The 18,027-nt window shown below is 42.4% G+C and overlaps 1 protein-coding gene across 1 annotated transcript; it reads left to right on the top strand.

The window, feature by feature from the left end:
• The first annotated feature begins 1,779 nt into the window (after positions 1 to 1,779).
• Positions 1,780 to 15,078, top strand: gap43 (growth associated protein 43). The gene is made up of 3 exons (XM_037774936.1): positions 1,780 to 2,097; positions 8,750 to 9,398; positions 13,789 to 15,078. The coding sequence occupies exons 1-3, from the start codon at positions 2,068 to 2,070 to the stop codon at positions 13,866 to 13,868; spliced, it is 759 nt and encodes a 252-aa protein (XP_037630864.1). The 5' UTR covers positions 1,780 to 2,067; the 3' UTR covers positions 13,869 to 15,078.
• The last annotated feature ends 2,949 nt before the right edge of the window (positions 15,079 to 18,027 follow it).

The raw sequence follows: 18,027 nt of genomic DNA, 5'->3' as shown, positions 1-18,027 counted from the left end.
GAAAAAAAAGACTAATTGATTATAAAAACTGTTGCCATTTTCCCTCCTTCAGCTAATCAATTAATCGACTTATCATTTCAGATCTAATTTGGTGACTAGTGAAGGCCATGGCATATTATTCAGATCATATTCAGACTCATTGTGTTTCTTTGCTCATTTATCAGGTTGTTCCTTTAATTCTTCACCTGTTTGTAAATTTGAAGCCTCAGATATCAGACACCTTTTGTCAAAAGTGAGTCTGTTCCCTCGAGCGAGACACTTATCTGCTAGTTATTCCAGTGAAATGACCCAGTAGGGGGACTGTCAACTGGCTGCTGAATGAATGTGCATAGCTGTGTGAAAGTAAAGCAGGGCAGTGCAGAGTGAGACCATGTGCGTGCTCAGCAGAACCCTGCGTGATTACAGCGTCTGTGTCATACGGTCTGCTATAGAACATGATGACACATTGATGATGATGTAGCACAGCCAAGTAATGGTGCTGGGTTTTCCTGTGTGGCAGCAGCGACCACCGGGAAGGCTGTGGCTCAGCGGTGCAGGTTAATGATTTCCCCTCAGTGAACTGGATTTGGAATAATCCTGTAAGAGAGAAGAATAGCAGAGCACAACCCCTCAGGACTCTTCCTCCTCCTCCTCCTCCTCCTCCTCTTCTTCTTCCCTCCATCCTCTGTCTATCCTCCATCCCTCCCTCCATCCTCATTGTGTCTGTAGCATCTGCTGGTGCTCACCGGTGTCAGAGCGGGGGTGGGGACTTTTCTGTCACCACAGTGTGTATGTGTGTGTGTGTGTGTGTGTGTGTGTGTGAGTTATGAAAGACAAATACAGAGTGTGGGTGTTTGCATGAGCATGCGCCTGCGAGCCTCACTGTAATGGTTATAAATGTAGTTGTGGGGATAATGCATGCCCGCTCATTAAGCCAGACGTGTGCAAATGTGGGCACAGAGGGAGAAAAAATGGGGAGGGAGAGGGAAAGAGAGGCAGTTTGCCTCGCCTGCCTCGTCTGCCACACCCGGCCCTCTTGCTTCCTCCTCCTCCTACCTTCATCCCTCTCTCTCTCTCTCTCTCTCTCTCCCTCCATCTCTCTCTCCTCTGCTCTTCTAGTCTATCTGCTGGTGTTTCCATGAGAACAGAGCGTGCTGGGTATGGAGGGGAGGTGGGATGGTGGTGCGGGTGACGTGTCCTAAGAGCACAGTGTGTGTGTGTGTGTGTGAGTGTGTGTGTGAGTGTGTGTGAGCATGTGTGTGTGTGTGATCATCACTGCTCTCTTTCACACGTCTCTCCTGGCAAGAGATGCTCCCGGCTGTGCCAGAAAACATGCTTTTGGCATCGCCGTGGCAATTTGGACGCAGAGCTCACAGGCTCATATCACTGATCAGAGATCCAGAGAGTGTATAACATGCAGTCTGAGAGAGAGGGAGCTTCTTCTTTTTTTGGAGAAAAAGACACCTCCTTGTGTGTGTGTGTCTGTGGAAGGGGAGGAGATAAAACTAAGGGGTAGTGGTAGTGTTGGGATACACAAAAAATAAAGCACAATATAAAAAAAAGGATGTATCAGAGCAAAAAATTGGAGGTATCCAGTCAGTCATTACGAGAGAGTCTTTTTAGGGTGGGGCCGCAGCTTTTGCTGGAAGAGAAGAGGAGGAGGAGGAGGGTGAGAAGATGTAGAAGAGAGGAGTGCTGATCTAAAAGAGGTGGGGGGGGTTCATCACTATGAGCAAGAGGAGGAGGAGAAAGAGGAGGGGGATAGTGTGAAGGGATGGAGGGAGAGAGGAGAAGGGAGGGGTTTAAAGGGTGGGCTTGTAGTCATTGTCAGGCAGCAAGTAAGAGAGAGAGAGAGAGAGAGGTGCGCCCAGGCAGACCGACTGAAGAGCGTGTGTGTGCAAACTGGGATGAGTAAATGCACTGGGCGGCTTAGCTGTTGATACAGCCAGAGAGAAAGAGAGAGTGTGTGTGTGTGTGCACGAAAGCGACAGAGAGCGCACGAGAGAGAGAGAGAGAGGGTGAGAGAGAAGAAGTGAAAGGGAAGAAAGAAGCAGAGAAGAAAAAAGGGAGGATACAACAACTACAACTATGCTGTGCTGCATAAGAAGAACCAAACCGGTAAACTGCTCTCATTTGCTTTATCATATATTTTATTTAAAAAAATGATGCTTCTCAACTCTGAACTTTGTGACTCTTACTCAGATCAGGATGCTTGAGGAGAGATTAGAGGAAAAATGTGGGTGTAATTTGCTTTGACTCGAGGGCCTTGCTTGTCTTTTATAGGAGTCTATCCACACAGCCCAGACACGCCTAGTTAATGTGATTATCCCGCATGAATGGATGTTGCCACAATGCCTCTCAGACCTCACACTGTACTCGCAGAGAGAGGCACAAGACTGTAACTCGATCTTGGGCTGCCTGGCATCCCCTCTTATTGATCATGCACTTGAAAAAAAAAGTGAAATATTATTGATAGATTCTGTATTGTGTCTGAAACGATTGTTCAGGAGCTCCACTGAACTCCTCCAATCCACCATTGTTAATGATGATTCCTATTAATTAGATCCACCTATGTGCTCTTAATTGATGCGTTAAACAAGGGGGTCTAGGTGTCTTTTTGTACTTCTGTGATCTTGAGCAGAAATGGGTGACACAGGAAAGTAAATTTCCACAGAGAGGGAAAAAAAGGGTGGGGTACGGATTGAGTGAGCAGCACCATCATGTCAGTGGCCTCGGGGGAATACAATGGGAATAAATGAGTCTAAATGGATTATCATAGCCCTCCAGCTTTGTAAGTGGATGCTGTCAATTGAGGGTACGATGAAGTGTGCACTCATTTAAAGGGTGTGAAAGGATGGTGTTGGGTAGTTTTATAATAACCCATGGCTAGTCTCAGTGCCAGAGATAATAATAAAAAAAGAAGGTGTTGCATGGAAGTGGGGTGGGTCTGGACAGTGGAAGAAGAAGGTGGCACCCTCCTGTGCTTCACTCTGTATTTCAGCAGCTATCATGGTGGTTTTGTGTGTGATCAGGGCTGGTTTCCTGCTGCTATCTCAAACTGGTTGTGATTTTATCGGACTCATAACACACTGGATTCCGATGCCACTTGATTGCTTCTTAAATGTTAGCCGGGATGAGTCATATTAGCTCTGACAGGGAGGAGAGAGAGAGAAAGGAAGCAAGGCTTGGCAGTGGTAAGACATGCAGGCAGGCAGGCAGGCAGGGAGTGTAGCTGGTGCACATGGAGGTAGATGGAGAGGGGGGAAAGATGCAAGAGGAGGTATAGAGCAAAGGGAACCTGGTGGGAAGAGAAATAGGATTGAGATAGGGAGGGTTGCAAGGTATGGGGGAAGGTAGGGAGAGGCAGGCATGCAGCAGAGCAGAAAAGCAAAGAGGGAACTGGATGGTGGCTACAACCGGCAGGAAAGCCGGTGGCGACAGAGCGAAGGGTGGTGGTTGAAGGAGGTGAGCAGGCGCAAAGGTGAGCGAGATCAAAAGAAAGGAAGCCGGCGCGCTGCACACTGCAGCCATGTGGGTGAGGCACCGGCTTTTTTTCCCACAGAGCGCTGTCGCTGCCTCGAGCGTCTCACGAAAGGGGGAAAAATTTCCTCCCGGCCTACAAGCACTTATCCTCCCGCCTCCTGCTTTTGAGGAGCAGAGGCATAAATTAATCCAGACAGACTCCGCGGTCTTCATGGATGGATGAGCAGAGAGCACGGTTTGCTGCTTTTAAACATGGCAGCGGTGCTGTGGGCCCTGCCATTGTGGAGTGTTAAGTGCTGTTGCAACATCTTCACCATGGGAGTGGCTACTTGCACTTCATTTAAGTCTCCTCAGTAGCCTCAGCTCCTAGCTTTATCTTTAGTTGCATGCAGTTTTAGAACAAAATTCACCACAGAAGATGCTCCTTGTCCTTTCCTTAGATCAAATTCTTCCAGGTCCATCTTGAACTCACCAGGCTTACCCAAAGCTGCCATTTCTCCCTAAAACCAGTACATCAAATCCCACCCATATGTGTTCCAACTCCGCCCCAACTTCATCCCTCCTTCTAGCATCAGGACCATACCTGTCCTGTCTGTCCTGCCCTCACTTGCAGCTTAAGCCTACATCATCCTAGACCAAAATCAAGACCCAGTCTGCTACCTTAAAGATGCTTATCTCCTCTCATGCTGTGGCTCCTGGCTTCAGCCAAAGCACCAGCCACAGCCCACATTTCCAGTCCCTGCCCCAGCCCCTTTTCCCCCAGCAGCTCCTCTCCACTTCCACTTGCCCCTCTCCTCAGCGCCACTGCCCCTTTCCCCAGCCCCAGACCCAGCCCCTATGAGATCAGTGGCGATTGCGGAGCCTTTGTTCAGGCAGAGAGTCGGTGTAATTGAATTAAAGGCTGCTCCAGAGGATGTAATGACGCTGGCATATGGCCGCTTATTAGTTGCTGCGGAGCATCTTTTCCCGGGCCGTCGTAAAAAAAAAAGAAGCAGTGCATCCTTTAACATCGCTCATCAATTCACCGTCAAAGGGGAGAGAGAGGGATGGCGAGCGGGGGCTGTGGCAGTCACCACCTGAGCCCCCCTCTCCTCATCTGCAGGAGATAGCTGGCTAAAAGGGTGTGGTGCTCCGCTCTGTGTGTGTGTGTGTGAGTGAGAGAATGAGTGGGTAGCAGTTCGCTCAGTGAGAAACAGAGAGTGAAAGACGACAGAAAGAAGGAGAAGGATGATATTCGGCAGTTGCAGACAGCTTGGCTCTTTAGTGTCTGGATGGTTCCTGCAGAAAAAAGCAGACAGCCATTGAAATAATGTTGGGATTTTCAGGAGAGAGGTGTCATTGCAGGAAGTATGTGTGCCACCAGCAGGGTGGCTAATAGTATCTGGCTGCTTGGGAACTGTGCTAATATGACAAATGCTTTTAATTTGATTTAAATTAGCCTTTGCACTATGTAATTTATTAATTAAAGTATCTGGTTTAATATAATCAAATCGTACATAATAAAGTGGATAAAATATATTCAGCAGCTGCACCTGTTGGGTTTGTGATAAAAGGGCCTCTGCAAAGCTCCACTATTATAAATGCAAATATTACCTTTAATATTTCTCTCCTCCTCTTGCTAGCGGCTTTCGATCCAAGGCTGGGGCGGAGTGGCGAGGTGAAAAGGGAGTCTCCCGCTTCAATGGATCAGAATAAAAAAAAAAAAACCTGATTATATGCACGCCTGGTGTGCATTAGCGTGAGCTGTGGTTCTGTGGTAATTCAACCAGCATAAACCCCACCGCCCCACCGTGTCTTCCACCGTTTCCCCTCCTCCTCCCCCTCCTCCCGAAACAAGTCCCTAATGGCACTGGCAATGAGGCAGTGGGAAGGTGGCGGATTGTTACTGTGTGTCACCATTGGGGGATGGTGTGTGTGTGTGTGTGTGTGGGTGTGGGGTTATGGATCTGTCGGTAAAGCCGGGTGTGGTTCACACGGCAGCCGGTGCCCACCCAAGGACAGAGACAGACAGGGAGCGAGCACAGACTGCAGCTCATAGGCGAAGCCATACTAGACACATCCAGCTGTCAGACAGTGCACTGAACACGTTTTAGCACAACCATTTATTACCTTTACCGACAGGAAAGACAGACGCCTATGTCCGTCGGTGAATGGCAATCTTGTATCTAGAGAAATTAACCTGTGAGCTATTGTACAGAACATGAAGATGGCAGTCATTATCCGTCACCTACATATAGTAAAGTGTTCTACAACAAGCTTTTAATGTTGCTACTGTAGCTTTTATAATTGCAGGATTGCATAATGTGTTCCACAATCATGCAAGAAAAGCACTTTTATGTAAATTACAGAGATACCAGTTTTTTGCTGGATAATAGAAACAGTTTTAAGTGGTTAATGTAGTGTATCTATGGCAACCAGAGAGACCACGCTGGAAGAGGAAACACTGCGGGCTAATTGTAATAAGTCATTTGATTAACCTGATAATACAAATATATTGCCTCACTGCAAATTAAGAGTTTAAGCGGCTGTGTAGTCTTAAAGGGATTGTACCTTGTGGTGTGCTGCACCTTTGGGAGGTGCTGATGTATTTATGAATGAAAATGTGTGCGGCACAGACACCACCGAGCGGAATAGCGCCTGCAGGAGGGTATGTGACCGGGGTTCAGTTAACAGTCAAGAAGCAATTCTTAAAGGATTTGTAATAATCTGTTTAGATATTTTAATGTAGCCACTATCTCAAGTCATTAACCACTTGTACATAGTATATCACAGCAGAATAATGCATTTGATATGACAGGTCTGAACTGAATCTTATGGCCCATGGAAACAGGCTTCAGCAGTCAGCACTTTTGAGGGTGATGCATGCAGACAAATATCAATAATTCAAATGATGATGCTATACTTGTGGTCAAACAATGATGGTGATCTTTCTTCCCGGGCTTTGTGCGCTGATATGAGGTCACCTGGCACTCTGCTGGCATTTTATTACATTTGCACACCCAGATCTCTAAAGTGAATGACATACCTTCTGTTCCAACAATGATGTCATACCCCCATATTCCCAAACACCCTCATCTATTGCTTTCTCTCTTCCTCTCTCTGTCTGACTCACTGTATGCCGCCAGTAAGTAATTCTATTTAGAGTTAAGTGCTCCGGTCAAATTTTTGGCAAATGTAAGCACCCATGAGATCAGACATAGTAAAAGCCCAATAAGTCACCAGAGACCTGCATATTATTAAGAGCAGAGGGTGTGCCGGTTTGTCTCCACATTGTTCTAATAGCAGGACACTTGCTAAAGTTTATTTCCGCGCTTAATAACTCATTGTTAAGTTAACATTTTTTTATTTGAGGAGCAGTGTAAAGCTGAAATCCTGCTCTCACAGCCAGCAATATCAGGCTGTTTTTTTTTTAATATCGCATTGCACAAAATTGCTTCAGGAAGAGGGTGTATATTAAGAACTGCAGGAAGGCCCGGGGCAGGATTTACACCCTGAACCCTGGGGATGGCATGCGAATAAAGGTGGAGGAGGTGAATATACCAACACAGCTGCACCTTGGCCTCTCCGCTCCAATATTGGACTGACACACTGACCCTGAAGAAGACATGTTGGTTTAGAGCCTCTGGCTCTTAAATCATGTCACGCAGATGTGATTCCTCACGCAGGCAGCTGTCCAAGTCAAACCTCATACCCAATATAATGACACTATTAGAGACAGTGGGTATCAGGAGATAGACTGATGGATGGAGCTATTCACTGACCTTAAAGAAGATGCTACTGCTTGTGGACACAGACCGCCAGCTTTGATACATATATAACCCTTTCGGCCCCCCCACCGGCCACGTGCCGCACCCTGCCGCTGCATCGCCCCTCCTTAGCCATGCTGATTGCTCCGCCTGATTTACGAGTTCCTATTGGCCCGCTCCCCTGAGGGGTCAGGTGCACTGCCAATCAGGGTGACATATAGTCTTTCATAGCACCAACCAGCAGACAGCGTCGTGATGAGTTAGCACTCTGGTTGTCAAGGTAACCTTTGATGGTTGGGAGGGGTATGGCAGTGAATGCTGAGGAGATTCGAGCAGGCAGCTCGTTCCCTAGCAGCCAGAGCTGGAGCCGTAGAACGCTACTGTACCTAGAGAATAGAGAGTGGCTCATTATTTTGGAGAAAGAGCCTCGGTTTTGATGCATTTTTCTGGTTACAATTTTGAAGAAATCATTAGCGGGGAATCCAGGGGACAGTAATGGATGGGGAGGTTCTACATTTAGGTTTAATTATTCACTAAATCCATTTCAGCAGCATTATCAAGAGGACAATATCAACCACATGCCTGGATTGAATAACCGCAATAAACGCCTAGAGTCATTTGTCGTGCCCCAAATGCCAGTGTATCCAATTTATTATGAGGAGACAATCGACCCACACACACATCTGTTATTCTCGTGATTCACAATGGCACTAAATCTCCTCTTTCCAGCACATGAAATGATAAAAGACTCTAGATCCATTCTGTTGTCAAATTAATCAATGGATCCTGACAAAGACTTGAAACACAGATTCTGCAGTTTTCACATCTTTATCATTTGGCTAACTGGTGCTGCACTGCCTGCATGCTCTTTGACAGTTTGTGTTTGCTTCATGTTGCTTATTCACGTTCATTTGAGGTGCACATTTAAAGCTTTTGATTGGTTGAACTTTGGTTAGAGAATGTTTTACCTTGATTTCTTTGCTTGTTCATTTTGAATGTACTGATTCATTTTGTTTGCCACTTTCAGTGCTCATCATTCATTCCTTTATTTGATTTGATTTCTTTTCATTAGATTTATATGACTCATAGCACAACCCACTATTTGATGGACAGCTATGGACCCAGTTACAGAAGGTAATATCACGGAACCACTTTCAATATTACATTGTGTGCTGTCCTATTCCTAACCCTGTTCCTCATCCAGTCCTTCACTTTTACTCGATTCTAAAGTAGTCCTGAAACCCTAACCCAACTTTTCCCAGTCCAAAATTCTCCAGTAATGGCTATACATAAATAAATTCACAAGTTAAACCCTCTCTCATAGCATATACTTTAGTATTTTTCCTTTCAACTCATGCCATATTGTACCTTTCTTTGCCAGCATGATATTTTGGGATGATCATCCTCAAGCTATTACCCCACAGTAGAGGGATCCTTTGTTTTTAGCAGTACAACCGGTACATTCCCTTGCTGGTTTCCGGTGGACCTGCTTGATGGCTTGCAGTAGATGTTAACTTGCTGTATTTTCTCTTGGCTACCAGGTGGAGAAGAATGATGAGGCGGACCAGAAGATTGAACAGGATGGCACCCCCAACAAACCCGAGGACAAGGCCCACAAGGCTGCCACCAAAATACAGGCCAGCTTCCGTGGACACATAACTCGGAAAAAGATGAAAGATGGAGATGAGGAAAAGGAGGGAGACAGTCCTGCTGCTGCAGAGGAGGCGACAGAGGGAGGAGAAGAGGCAAAGAAAGCGGAGGGAGAAGAGGCACCTGCAAAGGAGGAGGAAGCTGCAGGAGAGGAGGCCAAGAAGAAGGAGGAGGAGACGAGCCAAGCCAAAAGCCCGGTGGCAGATAAGCCAGCTAACTCTCCGGCAGCTGCTGCTGCCTCTCCTGTAGGCGCAGCGACGTCTCCTGTAGCGGCAGCACCGGCTGCTGCCTCTCCTACGGCCGCCACGGCGCCCTCCGAGCCCCAGAAAGAGGAGCCAAAGGCGGAGAAGAAAGCCGAGGAGAAGCCCAAAGAGGTGGAGGCCCCAGCGGCGGCAGCCAAGAGTCCCACCACAGCCACAGCTGAGGAGAAGAAGGAGGAGAGCGAGGAGAAAAAGGAGGAGGCCAGACAAGCCGATGTGCCTGCTGCTGTCAGCCCGACAGCTGAGAAGGAGGAGCCTAACCAAACAAAAGATAAACAAGGTATGCAGATTACACTAAAGCGTTTAACTTCCATTCATTACTCTAGGATTCATTTAAAAACCCATTACATGCACACAAGCACATACCAGATAACATAATCCCACTTAGATAAGATTTACTAGAAGGTTCTCGTCTCAAGATCTCTTAATCAAACACTTAGGTGAGCACATGTTGGCGAAATTCACTGAGTTCAGAGACAAAAATGATTCCAGACCAGTGGGCTACCTCCAGGTCTGAGAAGTAAAGCCAATGCTGAAGTGCCTTAAACTTGCATTCTTTCTAATAGCCAGCAGGGGGCGACTCCTCTGGTTGCAAAAAGAACTCCGATTGAATAGAAGTCTATGAGAAAATGAGCCTACTTCTCACTTGATTTATTACCTCAGTAAACATTGTAAACATGAGTTTATGGTCTCAATCGTTAGTTTCAAGTCTTCTTCAATACAGCATGATGTTCATTTAGTAAATTATGGTCCCATTTAGAGTCAAATAGACCATAAAGCAGAGTATGCTTTAGGGCGTGGCTACCTTGTGATTGACAGGTTCCCTAAAAATGTCTTATTCAGTGTTTGGTTGTACTTTGCTCCACCCTCTCATGTTGGTTGCAAGAAACCAACATAGCAAAGTGTCGAACTCAAGGCTTCAAAACGGCAGTCAACAAAACAATGGGTGATGTCACAGTGACTACATCCACTTTTTATATACAGTCTATCTATATTCCAGACGCACTCACCAATCAAGAAGCAAATACTTCCTGTAAAAAAGTAATTAAGGGGAATAGGTGAGCTTTTCCATAGTGTGCTTGGCAGGCGCTGCAGGAAATAACTGCTTGTTGAGTCTTTAGGATTTAAAGATCTTTGGCAGTGCTCCGCCACTCACTGGTTAACACAGAGACAGAGCTCAATATTAGATTAGACAGCCTTGTATCTCAGCCTCTGTAAGATGGAAACCCCATACTGATGAGGCAGAGATTGGGATGGAAATGCAGGGTTGGAAATGATGTTGTACAAAGGGCTAGTGTTATCTTAGGCATGATCAGAGTTATTGTGAAGAAGCACGGTTGTATTGTTTGCTTAATGAGAAAGCATGATGTTTTGTGAGTCGTAAAGGTTCATGAACATCACAGATGGGTTCAATTTCATGATTTCAAGGCCAACAGGCTGCTATAGTCATTTATTCAAATGAAAACACAAGTCGTGGTGAAAATGGATGACCCCATTAAATCCTCTTTACGCATCACATCAGGTCACAAAAATATCTGATAGTATCTTTGCTGTCTGGACCTCCAACACCAGCTAATAGAATTGAACGCAAACCACCATTTGACGCCCAATTACAGTGGAAACGTATACCTGGAAGGCCGTGAAATTACATTCTAACATTGATAAAACAATGTCTTGACATGAACTCATATTTCTGGTCCAAGGACTCTCAGACTGGGTCAGACAGGTAGTTAATGGAGCATGCTCAGTCTGGAGTAGGTGGGAGTGTGAGGTGGGAAACACACACACACACACACACACACACCGACTGGAGAACTACACGGAAACTAGGTCACCTAGGCAGCACTGTCTCCCTGTTGTCATAGTTACCACCTGCATGGAGCAGAGCGGGGATAACAGGTGCTCTGATTCCAATGAATGATTAATGATCCCTACTGGTCACGATCCACACCGGGGAAACCTGTCGCAAACAAACATTACTTGACAAAGAACTGCTAATTAAGAACCCACTGCTGGCCCACAATCTGCTTTACCAACTGCAAATTAATATTTATGACTAAGTCACTTGGTTAAGGTTTGTCAGCGCACAGACCGGAGAGCACAAGGACGCCAGGTACTCTGATCCGACTGAATGATTTATGAGGGTATGATCCAGATTCTCCGCCTAGGATAGTCTGTGTCATTTGCTTCACTTAGTTACATCTGACCAAGCTGTTAACTGTCATAGCATGTTGACATAGCACTGAATATTCAAGATAATAAACTTTAATTATATAGCACTTTTATACATGAAATACAGCAACAAAATGCAGACAATTTAAACAACTGTTAAAAAATTACATTAAAAATAAAATAAAAAGATAAATAATAACGACATAAACAACAGCAGTGATGATTATAACCACCTCCACCATCATCTTCTCAAAACTTCTAATCTTCCAAGATTGAGCAGCAGCAGACATAATCAAGAAATGGCAAAAAAAAAAAAATGGCAATGTACTCAGCCAATCGCCGATAGCCGACATGCCCTTGCTCGGACCACACCCATCTGTGAACTCGTCCTTCGTTTTGATCTCAACTACACACCTGTAAAGTTTCATGACTGCATCTTGCACGGTTGTGACGCTACCTTGGTGATAGAAATATAAACACCTCGTGACTCACACACTGACTCACAAGGTGAAAAAAATGTGTCTTTAACAGTCACATAAATTCCTCAATTTATTTTGCTGTCTTCAGATTCAGTTTGGGTCCAAAACCACAGCGGGATCTACCAGGGACATACAGTATCTTTGCATATCAGGGGCAAGTCCATAAATACATTTATAGACAGGTACAATAATCTGTATGGTGTTTTCAGTTCATGAAAGTTAATTGTAACATTTTGGTCGCCTAAAAATTCAGCGTTCGGTTGTACTTAGCTCCAACCTCTCGTGTCACTTCTGGTTGCAAATAACAAAGAGGGCGACGCCCAAAAACCAAGATAGTGATGGCCAAAATACTGAACTTGAGGCTTCCAAACGGAGGGCCACAAACTACGTCCAATTCTTGTATACAGTCTATGAGCAGACCTGGAGTAAAGCCTTGCTGGCACTCCATATGGAGACAAAAATGTTGTGACATGCCTTATGTTAAAAACAAAATTACAAACGTAAATGGAAGTTGGAAAAAGTAGATTATGCATCCAAAGAGCTGAAGTTGCTTCCTTCTACTTCAGCTCTACTTTATTTCAGAGTTCCGCACTATGTGTCATGCTCTCATTAACATTGTTTACTGAAAACTTCAGTGAAATCAGTGGGCAGAATCGACAAACAAAGACAAAGATCACGCCCAGAGTTTGGGCGTTTGTTCCAACCCTTATTAGCATTTTAGTCACCATCACTGGTGTAGATAACTGAGGTGATGTCAGAATACCAGAACTGATGTGCTTCGGCTCTGTGAATTGAGTGAAATTGCATTTGCATCACACAGTTCAGTGGCTGTAGAGCGAAGCACTCTCAAGTCTGTCATACTGGCTAACAAGCTAATTACCTCTTACCTTGAGGATCACGCTGTCTTGAGTCACACACACACTCACACGTTAGTGCAGGCGCTAACATGGGCTTGATCGCCCCACTCCTCTGTCTTTCTCTCTAACTCGACCTCACACACCCACCCACACACATGCACTCCATCACCCCAATCTCCAATGCAATGATGTCATTCTTTGATGTCTCCTCTTTCTATTAAAAGAGTATGAGATCATCATGGTATGAGATCACCACTCTAAGGGCACTTGAATAATAGGCTTGGTCAGAAACAATAAAATGAAAGGTCTTTAAAATTATTGCAGCCCATATATTGTATGGCAAGGTCTTATCAGGAAATGTCACATTTTTACTTTTGATTTTGTAGACTATACACATACAATAATAATAATTTATTAGCAGCAAAATAGCATTTAGCACAGGAGTAAAAAAGCAAAATACAAAAATATAATGCGTCCGGGCAATATTACTCAATAAACTTGATTTGTAATGTCTCAGAGATGTATCATGGATCGTTATTCAACAGTATTCACCTCTTAGTAAGTCGCCACTGGATGTTGTTACAGAGTAGTACACTGTGGGCATCACCTAGTATTCAATGTGACAGGCCGAGATGCTGCTGTTAGCGTTGTGATGTCAGTTCAAATGCTTCATGGGTCCATTAGGAGCACTCTCTTCCTTTATTATTTACACAGCCAACGTGGGATTTCAGACATTAGGTTGCTCCTTCTGACTGACACGCTCTCAGTTTTAGTAGAGTTGACATCTTGTGAACAACACGGAATTACACAGTTTATTCTGTGTATTTTTTAAGCCACATTTTCATGGTTTTTGAATATTACCGTATGCATTTTTTTTTTTTTCACAGAGAAGCTTCTGAGGTGAAATATTTTAAACATCAAAAGTAGCAGCTGATATGTGAAATCTTTGATGCTCAGTATGTCAGAAGACCCAGATATAGCCTTATTATTCCAAGCTCACAATGTAAAACCTCCCCTCCGCAGGCTAATTTTTCCTCTCTCCTCTCCCCGACCCACCTTTTATCACCTCCCCCTTCTCTCCACCCTTCATCTACATCTACCCTACATCTCATCTTCCTCCTCTCGCTTTCTCTCTGTACCCTCCTCCCCTCCCTCCACCCAGATGCTGCAGAGGAGTCTAAAGCAGAGGAGGCCACCCCGGCAGATGCAGCGGCGGAGGGCACCGAGTCCAAGGATGACTAAGGCAAAGTCTTAACTTAAAGAAAGCAGAATTAAGAGTATGAAGAATTACACAAAAACAAAAATCTAAAAAGGTTGCTCTTTGCCTTCCCAATGTGAAGGCAGTCCGTTTCTATTTGTTTGTCATTTTTTGTGTGGCAATGATTTTCTCATGTTGGGGGAGTTTCCAGCGTTAAGTTTTTTGGCTCAAGCTAATACTATGAGGAAGTGGTGATGATGATGATGTTGATTATGAAAAATGATTGTTACCTTGATGAGGAGGAGGAGGCGGAGGATTTGATTTGATCTTCACTATCTATTGTAAGTGAATCAGTGGTGGAATGAACGCTCCCAACTGGATGTTTACACGTTTAAAATGCGTTGTGAATGCACCACACTTTATTCGCATTGCAATGCACTTTATTTAAACACATTTTTGCAATTAAAATCTGTACTTCTGCAAATGCACGCACAAAAACAAGCTGGTTTAAAATGCAACTTTAGTTTTCAGCACTACAAGTGTATTGAGAACACCGCAAATAGGTAATGTACTGACACATCTGATGGAGAATAGAATGTATAATTAAATGTGTGACATTTCCAGTTGGGCAGCTTTATCCTGAATCCAAAAACCACATATAGGACAAGACTATTACTCTCTCTCTCTCTCTATTCTGCTTGAGTCATTCAAGCTTGGTTTACACCCCTTTTACAAACTCCCTGTCTACTCACATTTACAGTAAAGGACCTGTTGCCATTTAAATGACATACGCATATAATAATACACTTTAAAAGTCAGCTATAGTATTGGTATAACTGGCTCTTACATGACGATTTGTGTTCTGCCAACCAAACGTGAGAACAGTAGCATGAACCATCGAACCAGATGCATGATGGGAACTCTCCCTCTGAGAGGAACTTTTTCGCAGTCACAAAAACTTAAGAGGTGTGGCGGCTTCTTTTTGATGTCTTTGGTGTTGTTATGACAGTTTATATGAATTGGAAAAATACTGAGTAAAATAAAAATGCACTGATGTTACGCAAAAAAAAAGTAAAAAGAAAAATCAAACAAACGAGCAAACAAAAAATACTTTTCCCATGTTCCAGTGAGTGCAATGTCCAGTTTCAACCTTATCAAGGAGTTCAAACTTGTGAGAAAAAAAATATGAAAAAATAAAAATGGTTTCAATGTCTGTTTTCAAAATAAAGCAAATGTGCCAATTACCATCATAAACTGTGGACTTTGTTTAAAGCTGTGTTAAAATTCGCCGTTACTTCAGACGGTAGTGAGACTGACTGATTAATTGCTTTCTTACCGAGAGTTGGATGAGAAGATCGGTACCACTCCCATGAGAGTCATTGGTATCAATCTTCTCATCTAATGCTTGGCAAGAAAGTGACTGTGTGTATTTCCCAAAATGTAAAAGTATTTGTCGATTTCAGATGTTTATATCCTGCACCAAAGTTTCTTTAAGGCTTAAGACTTTAACTAGTTACTCAGGGATACTAGCAAATAATTTGCGAAACCTTAGTTTCCAGGTAAATTGTTGACTCTAAATTGCCCGTAGGTGTGAATGTGAGTGTGAATGGTTGTCTGTCTCTATGTGTCAGCCCTATGATAGTCTGGCGACCTGTCCAGGGTGCAACCTGCCTTCGCCCAATGTCAGCTGGGATCGGCTCCAGTCCCCCCGCAGATAATGGATGGTATTACCACTATTTTAGACAGTTCATTAGCAGATGCAACACCTAACATGCATGGGATGGAACACGCACATTAATATCTTGCTTCTCAGTCTTATCCTGTTATGATCTTATCAGAGAAAAGCAACACGTTCTCATCCCAACTCGTCACATACTGACGCTTTGTCAGACCCCTCGCCGTCACTTTTCCCATCACAGTAAACACGTGCTTAACGACCCCTCGGTGTCACTTTTCGTTCGCTGTAAACACATGCTTAATGTTTTGTATTAAACGAAAACACTTGCTTAGGTGGATGGGTTTACATTGTAGTTAATGGAAAGTGTCTCCTACCGCCATAAAAGGGTGTCTTTTGCATCGGCATCGAACGCCGACGGCTGTGACAAAGCGTCAGTATTTGACACCCTGTGAATGAGAACGGGCTGGGAAAAGACATTTACATGAAACATGAAAAACCTGTTTATCCCTGGATCAGATTCCTGGTTTCTGATCATCTGTCTCAATTATGTACCAGCAGAGAATGATCAGAAGCCCAGATAAAGTGTTTACTTGGCACAGTATCCCATTTTATAGTGAAGTACATATCTAGGTTTTTCAAAGCACAAGGTCTTATCCAGGTTTCTGAAATACTCCAAATACTTGATCATAACCAGGATACTAGTGCACATAAAAACACACTCTTAGATCTGATTTCAAATTGTAAAAGTTATGTATGAAGGAGAGATAGACGTATGTAAAAATCCTATCAAGTAGATGCAGCGATGACATTATGCAGAGCACATACAATTGCTGGGATTTAAAATGGGACCCATGCGACTTCTGTCAAGATAGCCTGGTTCAGTAAAAAATGAAATGAATAGTAATAACCCCAAGGTCAAGAGAAATACCAACCTCCATCTCTCAAAAGTTGTGTGACCTTCACACTAATGAAGCTGGTTTGCTGAAGCAGTCCTGGAATGAGGACACTCAGAAACTATCTTTTAAACAAACCATCTGGCACATCAGTTTACAAAAGACGAAAAGATTTGGGAGACTATATCATGACATTTTTTATGTTATACTATACTATGACATTTATTAAGACTATTTTTGTGACCTACTATACCATGACTTTATTATGACATTTTCTATGACATATTTGTGACATATTACTTTGACATTTTTATGGCATAGTATGACATTTTGATGAGATTATTTGTGACATCCTTGACTATGACTTTTTTTATGACATACTTTACTATGGCATTTTTAGGACAGTTTTAATGACATACTATATTGTGCCTTTTTATTAAATTTTTAGGACATACTATATCATGTTTTTAATGATGTCACTTATGATATTTTTTGTGACATATTATAATAAGACTTTTTTTAGTGACAGTTTCTAATACTTTTTATGGCATACTATACTATAACTTTTTATGACCGTTTTGTGTGGAGTACTATATTATGAAATGTTTTATGACATATTATACTATGACATTTTTTGTGACTTACTATATTATGACTTTTTATGACCTTTTTTATGGCATACTACAGTAGGAAATGTTTTATGGCATACTAAATTATAACTTTTTAATGACTTTTGACATACTATACTATGACTTTTTTAAGACTTTTTTAACATACTATGCTATGTCTTTTTTAAGACGTTTTTCGACATACTAGACTGACTTTTTTTCAAGACTTTTTGGACATACTATACTTAGACTTTTTATGACTTTTTTGGACATACTATGCTATGATTTTTTGGACATAATATACTATGACTTTTTAATGACTTTCTTTGACATACTATTCTATGACTTTTTTTTAACTTTTTTTTTATTATGCTATACTATGATTTTTTTTTATACTTTTTGGAAATACTATACTAGGACTTTTTTCGACATACTAAACTATGACTTTTTTTTTTTCTTTTCAACATACTATACAATTACTTTTTTTTGCTTTTTTCAACATACTATACTATGACCTTTTTTTTCTTTTATCTTTTTCGACATACAATAATGTGACTTTTTTTTTTACTTTTTTCGACATACTATACCATGATGTTTTCTTTTACTTTTTTTGCAATACTATACTATGACTTTTTTATACTTTTTTTATACATACATATGACTTTTTTCGACATACTATACTATGCCTTTTTTTTTTTTACTTTTTTCAACATAATATATAATGATTTTTAAAACTTTTTCGACATACTATACTAAGATTTTTTTTTTTTGAATTTTCGACATAATATACTATGACATTTTTTACTTTCTTCAACATACTATTCAATGACTTTTTTCAACATACTAGACAATGACTTTTTTTGACATACTGTTCTAAGACTTTTTTTTTTTTTTTTAATTTTCGACATACTGTACTATGATCTTTTGTATTATTTTTTTTAACTCTTTTTTGACATCCTATACTATGACTTTTTTTTTTTTTTTTTTTTCGAAATACTATACTGTGTCTTTTTTGTTTTTACTT

Source organism: Sebastes umbrosus, chromosome 7 (assembly GCF_015220745.1).
Source record: "Sebastes umbrosus isolate fSebUmb1 chromosome 7, fSebUmb1.pri, whole genome shotgun sequence".
Classification (NCBI taxonomy): Eukaryota; Metazoa; Chordata; class Actinopteri; order Perciformes; family Sebastidae; genus Sebastes; species Sebastes umbrosus.
The sequence above is the reverse complement of the archived record's forward strand: the minus strand, read 5'-3'. Positions and strand labels throughout refer to the sequence as shown.